This window comes from Vigna unguiculata, chromosome 6 (genome assembly GCF_004118075.2).
Source record: "Vigna unguiculata cultivar IT97K-499-35 chromosome 6, ASM411807v1, whole genome shotgun sequence".
NCBI lineage: Eukaryota > Viridiplantae > Streptophyta > Magnoliopsida > Fabales > Fabaceae > Vigna > Vigna unguiculata.
The window spans coordinates 32,568,143-32,587,782 of record NC_040284.1 but is presented as its reverse complement, the minus strand read 5'-3'; the positions used below and the strand labels follow the sequence as shown (position 1 = coordinate 32,587,782).

At 29.6% G+C, this 19,640-nt stretch overlaps 2 protein-coding genes and 1 non-coding gene across 3 annotated transcripts; all 3 read left to right on the top strand.

Moving 5' to 3' along the window:
- The first annotated feature begins 3,314 nt into the window (after window positions 1-3,314).
- On the top strand, window positions 3,315-3,388 carry TRNAV-AAC. Its single transcript has one exon. It is a non-coding gene; the product is annotated as a tRNA-Val (tRNA).
- Window positions 3,389-3,652: 264 nt separating this feature from the next.
- On the top strand, window positions 3,653-5,329 carry LOC114189047. The gene is made up of 3 exons (XM_028077744.1): window positions 3,653-3,820; window positions 3,919-4,257; window positions 4,352-5,329. Exons 1-3 carry the CDS (start codon window positions 3,734-3,736, stop codon window positions 5,162-5,164), a joined length of 1,239 nt encoding a protein of 412 aa, XP_027933545.1. The 5' UTR covers window positions 3,653-3,733; the 3' UTR covers window positions 5,165-5,329.
- A 10,374-nt stretch (window positions 5,330-15,703) lies between these two features.
- On the top strand, window positions 15,704-19,260 carry LOC114188266 (receptor-like protein kinase 7). Its single transcript, XM_028076854.1, has 2 exons — window positions 15,704-18,386; window positions 18,464-19,260. Exons 1-2 carry the CDS (start codon window positions 15,845-15,847, stop codon window positions 18,811-18,813), a joined length of 2,892 nt encoding a protein of 963 aa, XP_027932655.1. The 5' UTR covers window positions 15,704-15,844; the 3' UTR covers window positions 18,814-19,260.
- Window positions 19,261-19,640: the final 380 nt, after the last annotated feature.

The window sequence follows — 19,640 nt, the reverse complement described above, 5'->3', positions numbered from 1 at the left end:
CTTCGATCTCAACCACAGCTAGACATGATTATCTTTTTAAATATAAAACCAATCCACCCAACGTGTAAAGACAAAGATATTAGCACAAGACGAGGAATTTTAAGTTGTTCCTTTTGGAAAGTCTAAACCGATCACTTTTTTAAAGTGCTATAATTGTTAATTAGAATGTTGCTTTTAGTCTTAATTAAATGGTTTAAATATATTATTGGTTTTTATTTTCGTTTTTGTTATTCAATTTGGTTCTATTTTTTTGTTTTGTGTTCATATTTTCGTTAAATTTGAGTTAATTTGATTTTTTTTATTAATGGTATTTAAATAATTAACATTTTTTAACATTATATGCTATGTGTTAGTTCCTATTTTTTTTATTAGTTATTTTTTTATATTTTATTCCAATTTTGGTTAAATGTTTATGCTCTAAATCATTGATACTTCTAAAATTAATATTTAATTTTTTTTCAAATGTTAGAAATATTTTAGAAAAGTAAACTAATAATTATAAAATTATCATTTAAATATAAAATATTTTAGATTTTAATTTGATATCTAAAATGAAATACAAATATTAAATATTTTAGATTTAAATGTCAAATTTACAAATGTTAATATATATTTTGAAAACATTTAATAATTATATTTTAATAATATTTTAAATAATTATATTCTATTTAATAATTAAACATAAGAATTATATTCAATTTATAATTAAATATAATAATTTATAATTGATTTTCAAAAATAACTAATAATAATGTCAATTATATATATATATATATAATATTTATAAAAGATTAAATTTGCTCTCAATTTAAAAGGAAAAAATTGTTTCATTTTAATATAAATGGTGATTAAATTAAATAAAAATAACGATATATAAACATAATTGAATAAAAATAACGAATATTATGACTAAATTGAACAAAAATAAATAATACAACTATTTACAAAATTAAAAAAATAAAAAATTAAATAAAAATTAAAAATTAAAAAAAATATGAGTTAACATGTAACATGTACTGTTAAAAAATATTAACTATTTAAATATTATTAATAAAAAGGACAAAATTAACCAAAATTTAACACAAATAAAATCTAATTAAATACAAAATAAAAATAAGAACCAGATCAAATAAAAATAACTAATTAAATTAATGATCATTTCGATTCCCGTCATTACTTTTGTTTTTTATGTACAGCTGGTTCGTCTGTTGATTGCCCTTATGTTTAAAATATTTCTATATTTCTATTTACATACGGAGAGTAAAGGAAAGTTAGATATATATAGATATGAATAAATGGATAAATCAAGTACATAATGTAATATCTTTGTGCGGCTGAATATAAAATAAGTTCTGAATATATATATATATATATATATATATATATATATATATATATATATATATATATATATATATATATATATATATATATATATAATATATTGCAACTAGACATTGCTTATAATGTTTATTAAAATGAAGAGAAAATGTCACTTGAAAACTATATCCAGTCAAGGGGCTATTTAAATTACAACTTGATCCAGACAACCCAGAAATCTTTAGGAGTTTTGTCTTCAAATGGTATCGATATATTATTTCTTAACAATATAAGGTATATCGCTGTCAGGATTTCTTTATAATTATAGTCCCATAAAAGATTTAAATCGTATGATAACTTTATATTTGACTCATATATTCCTAGCATTTAGCTATTTTTTTCTTTCTCATGACGAGGAAGAGGGTTATCAAAAGATAATTTAAAATGATAAATTCTAAATACAAATTTACTATAATATTTGTCATTGAAATTATTAGGCCAAAACTAATAATTTACTATAGTATTTATTATTCAAATTATTAGGCCAAAACTAAAAATTATTAGTAACACTGTTGCCTAAGTTTTTAAAATAACATCAAAATACATTTTTTTTACATTCAACATACGTGAATTTTTATTTTCAGTATTCAAATGAATTAGGCACTATTATTATTAATTTCTCAATTAATTTATTAAAAAATGAACTTTAAATTTAAAGTTTAATAATGAATAACACGATAGATCCAATAAATAACAAATTTTTCAATCTTCTAATAGTGAGTGATACAAAGGGTTCAACAAAAAACAAATATATCAAGATAAACTAAAATTCATGAATATGATATCATTTTAAAAAATGGTTGTTCACGTGACAAATGAATTTTCAATTTTGATTTATTGATTTTCAACTTAATTGTCTAGTTCAAGTGAATAAGCACTATCATTCATCAAAATTTCATACCGAATAACATGATAAACGCAACAAAAAACAAATTTTTTGATAGCGGATGGCACAATAGGCCTAACAAACGATAAATCTCGTTAAGATAAATTTTAACTCATAACTCTATACCATGTTTAAGTTCTAACTGATGACTTTGGTACCATATTAAGAAATAAATTTTAAGCTAACACAACCTCTACAAAATTGGCTTTGTAAGGTGAGATTTGTATCAGTTATATATAGGGTAAACTAGCTTTATTTATAATCAACACGAGATTCCTAACATAAAAAATATTAAAAACAAAATCACATAATTTTACCCCACAAAATTGATATGTACGGTGAGGTTTGCACTCACCTATACATATTATGAGCTTGTCTCATTTATAATTAATTCGAGATCTCTGCCATAACAAATAATACACAAAATGATTTTCTTTAGCATTTGATATTGCTTTATTATTTAAAAAAGTGAACCATAAAACATAGAAGTGATGTCAATTTGTTGATAAAATTGTATATGTAATTTGCTATAAATATTATGTTTATTGAATAATATTTGATACACTGTATACATTTTAATTCAACATTAACTATTTTATGAGTTTAATGTCCATTATGTTTCTTTAAAGTAGTTATTATAAAAATTAAGATATATATTATAACTCGTTACTAAAAATACATCATAACATTAGTATTATCTGTTTAATAATTATACTCACTACCAAAAAAATCCCGCAAATAATCAATTTACGTAAGCCACAGTAAATAGAATCGGACTTATGTTGTCAACGACTTAATTGCTCTTTAAGCATTACTTAATCGGACCTCAAACTAGAAATCATTATCGAAGTTCAAATAAATATCATAAATTCTCGGATAAAAATCTACATATATTTTGAAACCGATTATTGCTTAGACTAATCGAAAGATATACTTTATATAAATTACAAAAATAGAAGATATCAAGCTAACTTTTATAGGATACATTATTAACTTTCGATTTTAAAACACGTAGATAATCTTTAAAACGTTTCAATATTATCAAAAAGGTGTCGTGGTGTAGTTGGTTATCACGTCAGTCTAACACACTGAAGGTCTCCGGTTCAAGTCCGGGCGACGCCATAGTGTTTTTGGATTCGTATTTTAGCAAAATCGCACAATGCTGCAACGTCGTCGTTTAAGGTTGAATTCGTTCCGCAATAAAAGCCGCGTGATTTGGAAGCTACGGCTAATGGAAAAGAAGTAGGAAAATATACTCGCCACATTTCGGACCTCCACGAATAGCAACCAATCACGTTTATCCGAAATAAGTTTCTCCATCCTCATTGGTCCACGTCATCACCCCAGAACCTTCTATCACACAACAAAGAACTGTATATATATACCCATGCTTCTGTCTTTTCTTCTCCCAAACCCACACGAGAAAACTCTTTCATCATCGTCGAACCAATAATTTCAAATCGCACCATGAATTCGCTTCTCCTCTTCGGAATCGGTGTCCTCCTCTTTCATTCATGTCTTGCCTCTGAAATCCCGTACCCCAAGGCCATTTCCGTACGTCGCATTCGTTCGATCCTCTTTTCTTTTTCTTTTTATAAATGGTTTTATCGTAGGTTCTGAATCTCGTGTTTGGGCGTTTTTGGTTTGCGCAGGATTTGAAGGATTCAATTGTGAAAGGATTTGGGATTACGGGGGAGGATGAAGTGAAGATTACGGGGTTCGATCCTCGAGAAGCTGAAGTTGGGCATTCCGTGGAGTACCGATTCGACTTAGAAATCGATCATCAGGTCATTCCCTTCAAACTTCTCGAAGACGTCAAACGTTGGGATTATGTGGATCTTCCCATTTTCCGGTCCCAGGACCAGGCCCATACCGGCTTGGTCAAGAAACGGGCCTCGGATAACGGGCTTCCAGTTCTGGCTCCCTTCGTCCTCGCTGGGCCGATGGAACTCTGGATTCACGACGCCAATGATATGAGACTCTCTCTCCCTGTAAGCCCTAATTTCAATTCAACCTATTTTTTTCAATTGATCGATGATTGTAATTTGTAATTTTGAATTGATAAATGGTGATTTGTCTGTGTAGCATGACGTGGATGCTGGTGTGTTGAAGAAAGTGATTTTGGCGGATGGGGCGGCGGTTACCGTTAAAGGTGCAAGATCCGTTAGTCTCCGTCAACCTCTTGATTTTCCTCTTCCTTTAAATCGCACGGAGAATGGTTTCGCTAACGGTCTTTTGGCTCTCGCTGAACATCTTCGCCATGCTTCTAGAACCCAGGCTTCTCCGATTTTGTCGCTGAGAATTGTTGGTCCCACGTCGATCGCAGCAGCGCCTTCCGACTCAACAACATCAACCTCGTTGAAGCTTAAACGTCTTGCACCTGGTCTTGTGGAATTGTCTTCGCCCTTGAAGACCAAAGAGGTTGAGTCATTTTCGAGCGTTGATCTCGACGGTGAAGCGCCCACAATTCTTACACCCACTCAGTTTTCAACTTTGTGGCCTCTTTCTTCGATTAATGGGTCGAATGCGAACTTGTTGGGGTTTGAGAAACTGTTGCATTCTGTGTTAGGGCACAAGGCTGACAAGAAAGGTTCCTTTAGGTTGTTGAAGGCTGATGTTTCTGCTCAGACTTACGTGAAGATTGGTTTCAAAGCTGAGAAGAAGGTGAATGAAGAGGAGTTGGAGGATTACCCTGCGTGGAGAACAAAGCCTGAAACTGTGACGACACATTTTGAGGTTCTGGCTAAGGTGGATGGCGAGAAAGTGGTTCCGGAGAAAGTTATGCAGTTGAAACCTGTTCTTCCGGTGGATAATGTGGCGCCCAATTTGCTCGCTGGGAATGTGTCTATGTCGAAGATGCAAGACGTGCATCCTCCTCCTAACCCCTTTTACCTGTAAATTGTGAAAAGGAAAAGGGATTGGTTGTTTTTGTATACTCTCCTCGGTAATTATAATAGAGAGAAATACGTAACGTCTTGTTTCACTTTTTGATTTTGGTATATACAACAGCTAACACATGTAAAATTGTATAAAGGGAAATTTGTTTATTTTGGCACCCTTACATTTGCATCTTGCACTTTTTAAATCAACTATTTTACTGAATCTATTAGATGCAATCCCTTGTTTGTGTGTTAGTCTGCTACATGTTTTAACTTTGCATTATGAGCCAAAGAAATTCCATTATGAGCCAAAGACTGGTTGACGATAAAGTTCATTATGAGCCAAAGACTGTTTGAAGATGAAGTTCACTTCTCCTTGGTCTCTCAGGTTCATCTAATCGCTTTTCTGTCCAAATAGTTCAATCTGTCGTCATTTATTTCTTTTTAGCAACAGCAAATTCACTACGATTAAATTCAGCAGGCTTTTCAAAATTGATATTGTTAATGCATTATGAAATTTATTTTTAACAAGCTTTTCTGACTCAAAATTTTGTATGATTTCATATTTACTTATTGCAAAATCCTGTTGTTGGTGAGTCCACTGCTGCTATCTTAGACATTCTTTAACTTGATGTCTTTCTCTTACTATTTTGCTTTTGCTCATTCCTTTTATTTTCTTTTATTATGTTGGCAGTTATTCGCGAGATTTGTCACTTCTGTGTTGGTATTCTTCCATTCCAATCAGAGTTTGATTCTTCTTCACTAGTTTAAGCAGCAGATTGCAACTTACAATCAGGAATTTGAATCAGAGAAATCTCATTCCAAGCTCCATTCTTCATTTTTTCTGCATAAAGTATTGTTTTTCTCACTTCCTTTGGTTCTTTGATTTCAATTTAGAAAAAAAGAACATTAAATACGTTTTATTCAAGCATGCTTATCATGTTCTTTCTGTCTTCTTTTTTTCTTTGTTTGTGTGTGATTTCACTAGTGTTGGTTTAGGGAATGTTAAAGAACCCTGTTAATTACAAAATTGATTTGTGTAGTGTAGGGGGAAGTAATAGGACCCTGTTAATTACAAACTTATCAAACAGTAAACAAATTTCTAATTTTCATCATACGTTTGTGTTTGCTTTGTTTTTAAATTTTAACAGTATTTATCTACCAGTCTATTTAAGGTCTACTTTAGCCACTAGTTATGATAAATTGGCTAAGACCATGTTAATTTAGTAGGATTGAAAAAATAACAGTTGTCCAAGAAGTAACAACAGCTTGAAAAAAGGGGTTTGATTTAACATAGCTCTATTGCATGTACTACCTTCAAACACAATTAAAATAAGTCAGCACGTTTGTTTGGAATAAAGTTAGAATTTTTGTATAGCACCACCCGAGTCCAAATCATTGTTATTGTCAAATGTGCCCTGACTAGATTCATCAAAATTTCTGCTATATTATATTAATAGTATCACTAAAGGTATCAAATTGAAAGTCATTGCAGAAACCAGGAAAAATTCGAATCGAAAAGGCATACATCAACCACTAATGTTATAAACAAAGCCAAACTCACTAAAATCAGGTAGACTCAAACATACTAAGGTGATAAATTTCTCCACAAATACTTTTTTCTTTATAACATAATGTATGTACGTATACGTGTATGTATGTATAAATGTATGTATGGATATATGAATATATGGAGGTATGTATGTAATTATGCATGTATGTATGGAGGTATGTATGTATGGATGCATGTATATATGTATATATGCATATATCTACGGTTATATGTATGCAAGATGTATGTATGGATGTATGTATTTATGTGTGTATAGATGTATGTATGTATGTCGTAAGATCGACGTATGTACCTATGTATGGATATATGAATATATGTATCTATGTATACATGGATGGATGTATGTATGCATGCATATATGTATGCATGTATGAATGTATATATGTATGGATGGATGAATGTATGTATGAATGTATGTATGTATGTACGAATGTATGTATGAATTAATGTATGTATGTATGTAAGTATTTATGGTGTATGTATGTATGTATGGATGCATGTCTGTATGAATGAATGTATGTACTTATGCATGTATGTGTGTAGTATTTATGTATGTAGTAGATGGATTAATTGATCTATGCAAGTATGTATGTATGCATGCATGCATGGATGAATTGATCTATGCATGTATGTATGGATGTATGTATGAATGGATACATATATGTATGTATGTTTGTATGCATGTATGTACGGATGGATAGATGTATGGGGATGGATAGATGTATGGATAGATGGATGTATGTATCTATGTATGAATATATGTATGTAAGTATTTATGGGTGTATGTATATATGTATGGTTGAATGCATGCATGTAAGTATGTATGCAAGTATGAATGTATGTATGAATGGATACATATATGTATGTATATTTGTATGAGTGTATGGATGGATAAATAGATGTATGTATGGATGAATGTATGTATGTGCATATGTATGAATGGATGAATGTATATATTTATTCATGTATGGATGGATGCATGTATGTGTGTATTTTTGGATGAATGCATGTATATGTGTAGTATGTATGTATGTATGCATGCATGTATATATGTATTGGTATATGTATGTATGTATGTATGCATGAATGCATGGTTGGATACATGAATGTATGTATGGATGGATGGATGCATGTATGTATATATGTATTCATGTATGAATGCATGTATATATGTATGCAAGTATAGATGAATGCATGCATATATACATGAATGTATGTGTGTATGTATGCATGTGTGGATAAATGCATGTATATGTGTAGTGTGTATGTATGTATGCATGAATGCATCGATGGATATATGAATGGATGTATGTATGTATGGATGCATGTATGTATGTATATATGTATTCATGTATGCATGTATGAATGGATGCATGTATGTATGTATGTATGTATGCAAGTATGGATGAATGCATGTATGTATGCATGAATGTATGTATGGATGCATGTATGTGTGTATGTATGGATGAATGTATGAATGTATGCATGTGTGGATGAATACATGTATATGTGTAGATGTATTTATATATGTATGTATGTATGTATGCATGAATGCATGGATGGATACATGAATGTATGTATGTATGAATGGATGCATGTATGTACGTATGTATATATGTATTCATGTATGCATGTATGAATGCATGGATGGATGGATGCATGTATGTATTTATGCATGCATGTATGTATGTATGCAAGTATGGATGAATGCATGTATGTATGTATGGATGCATGTATGTGTGTATGTATGGATGAATGTATGAATGTATGTATGTGTGGATGAATACATGTATGTGTAGTATGTATGTATGTATGTATGTATGTATGTATGCATGCATGTGTAGATGTATTGATATATGCATGATGCATGCATGGATGGATAGATGCATGTATGTATTTATGCATGCATGTATGTATGTATGTATGCAAGTATGGATGAATGCATGTATGTATGTATGGATGCATGTATGTGTATATGTATGGATGAATGTATGTATGTATGTATGTCTGCATGCATGTGTAGATGTATTGATTTATGCATGTATGCATGTATGTATGTATGTATGTATGCATGAATGCATGGATGGATACATGAATGTATATATGTATGTTTGTATGGATGGATAGATATATGTATTGATGGATGCATGTATGGATGTATGTATGTATGTATGTATGTATGTATGTGTGGATGGATAGATGTATCTATATATGTATCTTTGTATGGATGCATAGATGTATGTATTGTTGTATGTATGTATGTATTAATGTATGTATGTGTGGATGCATGTATGTATATATGGATTGATAGATGTATATATGTATGTATGTATGTATGTAAGGATGGATGGATGGATGGATGAATGAATGAATGAATGTATGTATGAATGGATGAATGAATGGATAGATGTATGTATGTATGTACGAATGTATGTATGTAAGTATTTATGGGTGTATGTATGTATGTATGGATGGATGGATGCATGTCTGTATGAATGAATGTATGTACTTATGCATGTATGTGTGTAGTATTTATGTATGTATGTAGTATATATGTATGTATACATGCATGGATGGATGAATTGATCTATGCATGTATGTATGTATGCATGCATGCATGGTTTAATTGATCTATGCATGTATGGATGTATGTATGAATGGATACATATATGTATGTATGTTTGTATGCATATATGTATGGATGGATAGATGTATGGATAAATGGATGTATGTATGAATATATGTATGTATGGATGGATGGATGCATGTATGTATGTATGCAAGTATAGATGTATGTATGAATGGATACATATATGTATGTATATTTCTACGTATGAATGGATGGATAAATAGATGTATATATGGATGGATGTATGTATGTGCATATGTATGAATGGATGAATGTGTAGATGTATTGATATATGCATGTATGTATGTATGCATGAATGCATGGATGGATACATGAATGTATGTATGTATGTTTGTATGGATGGATAGATATATGTATAGATGGATGCATGTATGTATGGATGTATATATATATATATATATATATATATATATATATATCTGTGTGTGTGTGTGTGTGGATGGATAGATGTATCTATATATGTATCTTTGTATGGATGCATAGATGTATGTATTGTTGTATGTATGTATGTATTAATGTATGTATGTGTGGATGCATGTATGTATATATGGATGAATAGATGTATGTATATATGTATCTTTGTATACATGCATAGATGTATGTATGATTGTATGTATGTTTGAATGTATGTATGTATGGGTGTATGTATATATCTTTGTATGAATGTATGTATAAATGGATGCATATATGTATGTATATATGAATGAATGGATGTATGTATTTATGTATGAATGAATGTATGTATGTATATATGTATGTATGCATTTTTGTATGCATGCATGTATGTAAACGTGTTTGTAAGATTTAGACCGTTTATCCCACACTGATTAATTAAAGAATATCAAATCTTGTTAAAACTATTAGTTTAATAATGATTTGGGTTTGGGCTTAGGTTATTATTGGGCTGAGCCTTTCTATAACTATTGTTGACTTACATAATAATGACTTAATAGATAAAAATATTATAAGATTAAAATTTAAATCATATTTTTTATTTTAAATAAATGTTATTGTTGAAATAATAACATTTATTTAAGTAACTTAGTATTTAATATTCGTTACATGATTAATCCAAGTTAATATATTTTAGTAAGATCTAGAGATTAATTTACATGATTTTTGTTGTTGTTATTATTGTTGTGGTCAATAATATTATGTTAAGCAAAATTTATAGCCAGGGTAAAAGGCATTTTGTGTATATGTGTTTTAAAAAATAATAGATAATTTATATAACGCAAGTAAATGCATAAGAGATTTAAAATATGTGCATTAAAACCTGTTACATTCTCATTATCCAAGACCCAAGTGAGTTGTGATTATAAGAGAGGTTCTGTAAGCATATATATATATATATATATATATATATATATATATATATATATATATATATATATATATAAAATTCTTGTAAAATTAAATTTGTATTATTTATTTTTTTATTTTTAGTTGATACAAAATATTTAATATATTAAAATTTTGAATATCTTAAACATGACATTATATATTTATTAACGACATAAGAAAATTTTATCTAACGAATTTTGTAAATATATAATAAACTATAAACTTAATCTAATCTTATAAAATTAATATGTAAAATAAAATTACATCTATTTATATATTATCAATTTATTTATAGTTGATATATATATAGTTTTTGTTAAATAATTTTATAGAAAAAATAATTGCAAATTCACTGTTTTTAGATGCATGCACATGTCATTATCATAGTTGTACTTAACCCAATCAATATACTGTGTGTCGGTTGAATTTGAGAGCTTTCCGTATTAGTTATGTCCAGTTCATTTTTAGTTTGTTTCACTTTAAATATTATTATTTGTAATTACTTAATCATTTATGTACTGTATTATGTTAATTGGATATTGATATTAAAAACAAAAATGAAGATTTAGTTAAAATTCAAGGAAAATTGTACTAGACAACAATAAATCAATCCTTTTGGATAAGGAAAGAAAATAAATGAATGAAATTAAGTGAATCTAAAAATAAAATTTGTGTTGTTTATTTAGATGGATTTAGAAGTAAAAGTTAATAAATTTAAGAGAAATTTATAATAGTTTATTGGACTCACACCAATTTATTTAAGAAAAATAAAATAAATCTTTTTTATGAGCTTTCAATTCATTATTATGTAATTTAAATATGTAACTCTTATATTAGGTTTGTGACGAGAAGAAAAAAAAATAGAATGAGAAACAGATACACAGAATTATGAGCACCTTTATCCTGATCAAACCTATACGAAGATTTGAAACAAAAAATTATTTCTTTTCTCATTAAGTTTCACTCTATTACATATTAATTTTTATAAGTGGAAGTTTACTAAGTTCCATGAATTTATAAAAAAAATTTAGTATTTATTGATTCTTCTTTTATTTATTTTATACATTTTATTATTTTACGTATTGTTTATTTTTAAAAAAATTATCTAAATTTTGCTTGAGCAGTTTATTATTTGTTATTTTTTAGGTCTTCCCAACGAAAAGAACACCAATAATAGACTTCCACCATGCTTAACTTACAAGAAGTAAAATGTGAAAACTGTGTAAAATTTATTAAGTGGGACAAAGCCCGAAAAAGTCACTTCACCATGCTTTTGAAAATACGACATCACGAGCTTACAGTATGACCAGTTTCAGCATGAAATTCAAAGATGGTAGGCATATCATGAATTTTTATGTTACGTGTCGATCGATCAAATATTTGATGTAACCACTTCATCGTTGACGTTGACGTTATCTTTATTATCTTCACTTTCTTAACATGCTTCCACTGTTTACTGATTCAATTATTTTGTTGGAAATCATCATTTTTTATTAGATATATACTTCATAAATTATAATTTGAAATTAAATTTTAATTGTATTTTAAACTTTCATACAATTTACTCTTTAAATTTTAAAAATAAATAAATCATTTGTGTTAAATTTTGTCAAATACAAATATCGTTTCAAATTATCATTTATACTGATTAATTATTTGAGTTAAATATGTTTTTTATTTCTTAACTTTCCGTAAAATTTTATATTTGAGTTATTTATATTATTTGACACATTTTTAGTTTAATGTTAAGTCAAATATTATTACAAAACGCGCTTAAAATGTCAAATAAATTTAATAAAGTTTGATTAAAATGATTAAATTCATGTATTTCAAAAGATAAATAATTAAATTGGTCTAAAGTTTCAAAATGGACTAATTTCAAAATTCATTAAAAATTAAGAGACTAAAAACATATTTAACCTAACCATTTTGACATACTTCAACTTAAGTATTAGTTTATAATATTTTTTAAAATACAGAACGAAAAATAATATTATTAAATTAACAAGACAATATACATTTATTTTTATGTTTAAGACATAAACAAATTTTAATACATCCAAATTTAAAAATTATAAATATATTTAACTTTAATAAAGAATATACTTTTAATATAGTTGTACATTCAAATTCAAAAGTAATGATTATTTTTAGACACATATTTATCCGGCAACTTTTTTTCCTTGGATCCAAGAAATAGATAAACATATAAGTTTCTAATGTTTCAAAGTTACAACCATGGATAGTGTTGCTTGTTAGTGTTCTAAATCACACTTACAGTGAAACGTACATTAAGTTGTAGAATAATTTGAATAATTTGTCAGTAAATAGTTTGAATTAGATAGACGTATCTATCATCGCTTTCCTTTTTCTTTTTCAATGGTTTCATTCTTTTTGCTGGACTATCTAAGATAACAATTTCACTGAGTATTCTATTTGGACCTTTCCTCTCGTCTTCAATAAAATATGATTTTTTTTCAAATATAATTTATATTATATGCTTAAATTCTATAAGGTGGTATAGTAGATCAATATGATATATATATATATATATATATATATATATATATATATATATATATATATATATATTTAAAGACCTAATGTTTCTTTAATTATAATAATATTATGTACTAATAAAATAATAAAATAATTGGTTACATATTAATCTTATAAAATATGATTTACTTAATTCAACTGACAAAAATGGTTTATAAAATAAAATTTGCGTCTAATTTATTTCTATACAATAATTAACATTTTAAAAATACTTTGCAGAAACTGCTTGGATAAACCAAACAAAACTCAGTCGGTGGTGGTCACATCACATGGAAAAAAGCCTTAGCCGCTATATATTTCCTATATATTTTCATTTAATCATAAAATTCACAAATATTCTATTAAAAATAATTAATGCAATAACAAGTAATTACAAAATGAATAGTGGTAAAATGAAATAACATTAAGTAAGAAATATTAAATTGAAATACCATTTACGGTATTAAATAGAAGATTGCTATGAGGTGGTGAAGTATTAATTTATTAAATACTTTCATTGTGGCCAAAATAAATAAATAAATATATATATATATATATATATATATATATATATATATATATATATATATATATATATATATATATAACATAATTTCAACATTTTCCAACATTTACACTAGAAATTCAATAGATGTACGTAATATTTTAGAGACAAGTTAAAATAACAATCTATTTTTACAGAATTTTGCATTAAGAGGTGTTTATAATAAGTAAGAGATAATAATTTATTTATAATCAAATTTTTAAGTTGTTTAATCTTTAACCGACTTCTAAAATATTTTTTGATGTTTAGATACAACTAAAAGTATAGATGATCAATTATATAACATTAAACACAAAGAAATAACATAACAATCATGAAAAAAATTATATAACAAAGATAAAATTATATCAAGAAAAAATTCATTACGTCTAACCTCAGTGATTAGGAAGCTAGTTATTTTTAAACGTGAAGCACAAAGAAACGACAAAAGAAAGTGATAAGATTGAAATGGGAAGTGATTTTGGAGTTCAATCTCCAATTAATCAAACTTTTACTTCTCTACAAAAGAATTCAAGACTAAAATAATAACACGTTTTATCTAAAAAATGTTTAAATATTGTTAGAATTCTTACATTAGTTGGATTTAAGATCAATTTAAAATATAAATAAATATAAACTTAGTCTTATAAATTAATTTTATAAAATTAAATTAGATTTAAAATCTACGTTTTAACGTAACATCAAAATTATAGATCAGAGTCTACTGTCACTATAATATCTAATATAATTAGGCATAATAAACATAATTTTTTCATGAAGTAAACATAACAACAATTTATGACATAAATACAAGTAAAGAAATATAATAAATATAGAAAATAAGTAATTATAATATTTATTAAAATATATCTACAAACATCATTATATAAAGAGATCTACCATTTTCGTGTACAAATGTCACTTTTTTCAATTTTACCCTTAACCTTTTTTAAAACTAAACTATTTTTCTTAGAAATTTTACCCTCTTAAATGATCTTTTCTAAAATGTAATAATTTATTTGACAGTTTATCTTTATTTAATAATAAATTATTAAAAGGTATTTAAGCCAAAATTATTATATATTACTACTTTAACCTATCAAATTTTAATTTGACAACTCGCGTACTTAAAAGTTGTCGTCAAAAATAATTTCCAAAGATTGGAAAAACGAATCTCAATCAAATAACACATTACCACAATCAATGGAGTCAGAACATTTGGCTTATATAAATATTTTTCTTCTAGTATTATATAATTATATATCAATTGTTATTTGTATTATACTTAAAATGATATATGACACGAATAAATAATCCAAGCATACACCACTACTTTCTTCTTCTTCCTTTTCCTAAAAAAACTTATTTTACATCAAATTCATGTCTTAAAAGTAATTTTTAATTTAAAAAAAAAAGTTAAAAATAGAAATTGTGTGTCAAATTCCATTTTTAGATTAAAACCCTCCGAATTAGAAGTTATTTTGATTTTCTTTTAACTTCGGCTTTATTTAAAATATATCGTTTAACAAAAAAAAAGTTGTTTAAAAGGAATATAACATAATGAAACAAATAAAATAAATATACTAAACAATTTTAAAGTATAAATAAATTCTTTAATACTTTTCTTTTTCATGGAAATATATATGATATCAATTAAAGAAATTTAGAATTTAATTATAAATTATAAAATATTTGCTTATTTATTTTTCTGTAATATTTTTAATCCGAATATATTAGGGAAAAAATCAATAATATTGAATTATAATCAGAAATATGTAATAAATACTTTACAGTTAATATATAAATGATGAGTCAACACGTGCAATTAAGAAGAGTCCCATGATGAGGCAGCATAGTCAAAGTTGAAACCGACTTTGTCCTTATTAGCCCATAATTGCATTGTTTCCATGCACGTGGATCATTCTCCGTGTGAAACCAAACCCAAAATTCAACGTAAAACCAAACCAAACCAAACCAGCCTCTTTGGTCCATTCTTCTCCCACCGACTCTTGCACTTACTCCACACTAACAACCTCCCCTCGCCGCCGGTATGCTCGCCGGAGGGAATTTCCGGTACTGCTCCACTACTGCCCTGTTATTCCTCTGCCTCGTTGCTTCTTCCCTCTCAGATGAACTTCAACCACTCATGACCTTAAAGTCCTCAGTACAAAGTTCAGATGTAACTGTTTTTAGTTCATGGGAACAAGCAAGTTCTCCCTGCCTATTCACTGGGATTGTATGCAATTCCAAAGGTTTTGTTTCAGAAATCAATCTTCCGCAGAAACAGCTGGAGGGTACTGTTCCCTTTGATTCGCTTTGTGAGCTTCAATCGCTAGAGAAGATATCTTTGGGGTCTAACAACTTGCATGGAAGGATCACTGAGGGGTTGATGAAGTGCACCAACTTGAAGCATTTGGATTTGGGTATGAATTCATTCAATGGAGCAATGCCTGATTTGTCGAGTCTGTACAAGCTGGAGTTCTTGAACTTAAACTCCAGTGGAATTTCAGGCGTGTTTCCATGGAAATCATTGGGAAATCTAACTAGTCTTGAGTTCCTGAGTCTTGGGGATAACCTGTTGAAGGGAAATTCTTTCCCTTTGGAGGTGTTAAAACTTGAAAAATTGTATTGGCTTTACCTCACAAATTGCAGCATCACTGGGAATATTCCATTGGGGATTGGGAATCTGACTCAGCTTCAGAATCTTGAGCTTTCTGACAACCATTTATATGGTGAGATTCCTGCCGATATAGTAAAGCTTCGGAAGCTGTGGCAGCTTGAGTTATATGATAACAATCTGAGTGGGAAAATCCCAGTTGGATTTGGAAACCTTACTAGTCTAGTTAACTTTGATGCTTCTTATAATCAACTTGAGGGTGATCTTTTCGAGGTAAGGTCCTTAAAAAACCTTGCATCCCTTCAGCTTTTTGGGAACAAGTTGTCAGGAGAAATTCCAAAGGAGCTTGGAGATCTCAAGAATCTCACAGAGCTTTCTCTTTATGCGAACAATCTCACTGGTCCTCTTCCTCAAAATCTTGGCTCTTGGGAAGGCATGCAATACATTGATGTTTCTGACAATTTTCTTTCTGGCCCAATACCACCTTTTCTGTGCAAGAACAACCAAATCAGTGAACTGGCACTGTTGAACAACAGCTTCAATGGAACAATACCAGAAACGTATGCAAAATGCACATCTTTGGTTCGTTTTGCTCTGAGCAGGAACTCACTTTCGGGTGTAGTTCCTTCAGGCATATGGGGCTTGCCAAATTTGTCTCTGTTTGATCTTGCAATGAACCAGTTTGAAGGTCCAGTGACATCAGATATAGCCAAAGCAAAATCTCTGGCTCAACTGTTGTTATCTAACAATAAGTTCGCAGGGGAGTTACCGATGGAAATCTCAGAAGCTTCTTCATTGGTGAAAATTCAGCTAAGTTCAAATCAAATTTCTGGTAACATCCCAGAAAGCATTGGCAAGTTGAAGAAACTAACAAGTCTTACTTTAGATGGGAACAATCTTTCTGGTGTCGTACCAGATTCCATTGGTTCTTGTACTTCTCTTAATGAGATAAACCTTGCTGGTAACTCTCTTTCTGGGGCTATACCAGGTAGCATCGGTTCTCTTCCAACTCTCAATTCATTGAACTTGTCCTCAAACAGACTTTCTGGTGAAATTCCATCCAGTTTATCATCTCTGAGACTTAGCCTTCTCGACTTATCAAACAATCAGTTGTTTGGTTCCATACCAGAACCTTTGTCTATTTCAGTTTTCAAAGATGGATTCATGGGAAATCCTGGCTTATGCAGCCAGACTTTGAAAGGTATCACACCATGTTCAATGCAATCCAGAAGCTCCAGGAGACTAAGAAATCTTTTAGTCTGTTTCCTTGCTGCTGTAATGGTTCTGCTTGGAGTGTTTTTCCTCTTCACAAAACTAAGGCAGAATAAGTCCGAGAAGCCACTGAAGACTACTTCCTGGGATGTCAAGCAGTACCATGTGTTAAACTTCAACGAGAGTGAAATCGTTAACGGGATCAAGGCTGAGAATTTGATTGGCAAAGGAGGATCCGGCAATGTTTATCGGGTTGTGCTCAAAGGTGGGGCAGAATTTGCAGTGAAACACATATGGACTTCAAATCTAAGCGACAGGGGAAGTTGCAGGAGCACCTCAACTATGCTTAGAAGGAGTTCAAGGTCACCAGAATTTGATGCAGAGGTGGCCACTCTTAGCTCTATAAGGCATGTGAATGTTGTGAAGCTGTATTGTAGCATCACAAGTGAAGATAGCAGTTTGCTTGTTTATGAGTTTTTACCAAATGGGTGTTTGTGGGACAGGTTGCACACCAGTAAGAAGAAGTCTGAGATGGGGTGGGAGGTTAGGTATGACATTGCATTGGGTGCTGCTAGAGGATTGGAGTATCTGCACCATGGTTGTGATAGACCAGTTATACATAGGGATGTCAAATCCAGCAACATATTGCTGGATGAAGAATGGAAGCCAAGGATTGCAGATTTTGGCCTTGCCAAGATTCTGAATGGAGGACAAGGCAATTGGACCAATGTCATTGCTGGAACACTGGGATACTTACCTCCTGGTAAGCTTTAAATCACTTTATTTTGTATTAGGCAAAAAAAAAAATGTCATGTTAATTTTCTATCTATTGCTGTGCAGAGTATGCCTACACTTGTAAGGTGACAGAAAAGAGTGATGTTTATAGCTTTGGGGTTGTTCTGATGGAGTTGGTAACAGGGAAGAGGCCAATGGAGGCTGAGTTTGGAGACAATCATGACATTGTGCATTGGGTATGCAGCAGTAATAGGAGCAGAGAAGAGGCTCTTGAATTGGTGGATCCTACTATTGCAGAGCATTTCAAAGAGGATGCCATGAAGGTGTTGAGAATTGCGTTATTGTGCACTGCCAAAATTCCAGCTTCAAGACCATCAATGAGAATGTTAGTTCATATGCTGGAAGAGGCAGATCCATGTACCCCAAACAAAATGATTGTGACCATTGGTGCTTAAATAAGGTGTTCCAATTTCCAAAGAATGGAATTTTTTTCTCTCAACTGCAGACATTTGAGTTTTCCTCATTTCTAAGCAGCACAAAAATTGAGGCTAAGAAAGGGTGATAAACACTCGTATTGGATCAAATTAGGTGAAATTTTGGCAAGGCTGTGACCTCTGTTATCAATTGAAAAATGTCTTGCAGTTAGAATGGGGTTATCTCCTGTCACTTGAAATTTTTTGTTGAAAATAAAAATTCTGTGTACGATTATGAACCATCTGTGAGTGATAAACCAAAGGAGGATTAAGTTGTATGTTGTAGGTTTGTAGCATATGTGTAGTAGTAATGGAATTCTCTTCTCAATAGAATTGTATTTTCTCTTTGTAACATATTATGTTACCTAAAAATCAATGAACACTGGTAGTGCTGTTTGAATTATTGTATGTAATGGACTTAAGTATGGAATCTAAGTCTCCATTTGACAAAATGAGCTTTCCTATTTTATTATCTCATTTATGACACATAAATTCTTATTGTATACTTAGCAATTATCTATGTATTCTTTTAAAAGATCTTAAGCCATTAATTATTTTTAAAAAATTATGTTAAAGTTTCTTTTTTCCCCCATAAATCTACTTAATCACATTAATTTTTATTTTTATATTAAAATTTATTTTTGCATCTTAAATCTGATGTATTTATGGTGGCAAATTACTTTTAAAATTTTACTATCCTTTTCGGTTTAAGGAATTTATATTTGTATTCATTTACTTGAATTTTATGTACAGTTTTTTTTTTCTCCTATGCCTATTAAAACCCATTTCAAAAACAGGGAAGATTGATT

Excerpts from the sequence above, each read along its gene's own strand:
- LOC114188266 (XM_028076854.1), top strand. The coding sequence starts at position 15,845 with ATGCTCGCCGGAGGGAATTTCCGGTACTGCTCCACTACTGCCCTGTTA. Across the intron at positions 18,387-18,463 it reads ACTGGGATACTTACCTCCTG|AGTATGCCTACACTTGTAAG; the intron begins GTAAGCTTTAAA and ends ATTGCTGTGCAG.
- LOC114189047 (XM_028077744.1), top strand. The coding sequence starts at position 3,734 with ATGAATTCGCTTCTCCTCTTCGGAATCGGTGTCCTCCTCTTTCATTCA. Across the intron at positions 3,821-3,918 it reads CGTACCCCAAGGCCATTTCC|GATTTGAAGGATTCAATTGT; the intron begins GTACGTCGCATT and ends TGGTTTGCGCAG. Across the intron at positions 4,258-4,351 it reads ATATGAGACTCTCTCTCCCT|CATGACGTGGATGCTGGTGT; the intron begins GTAAGCCCTAAT and ends TTGTCTGTGTAG.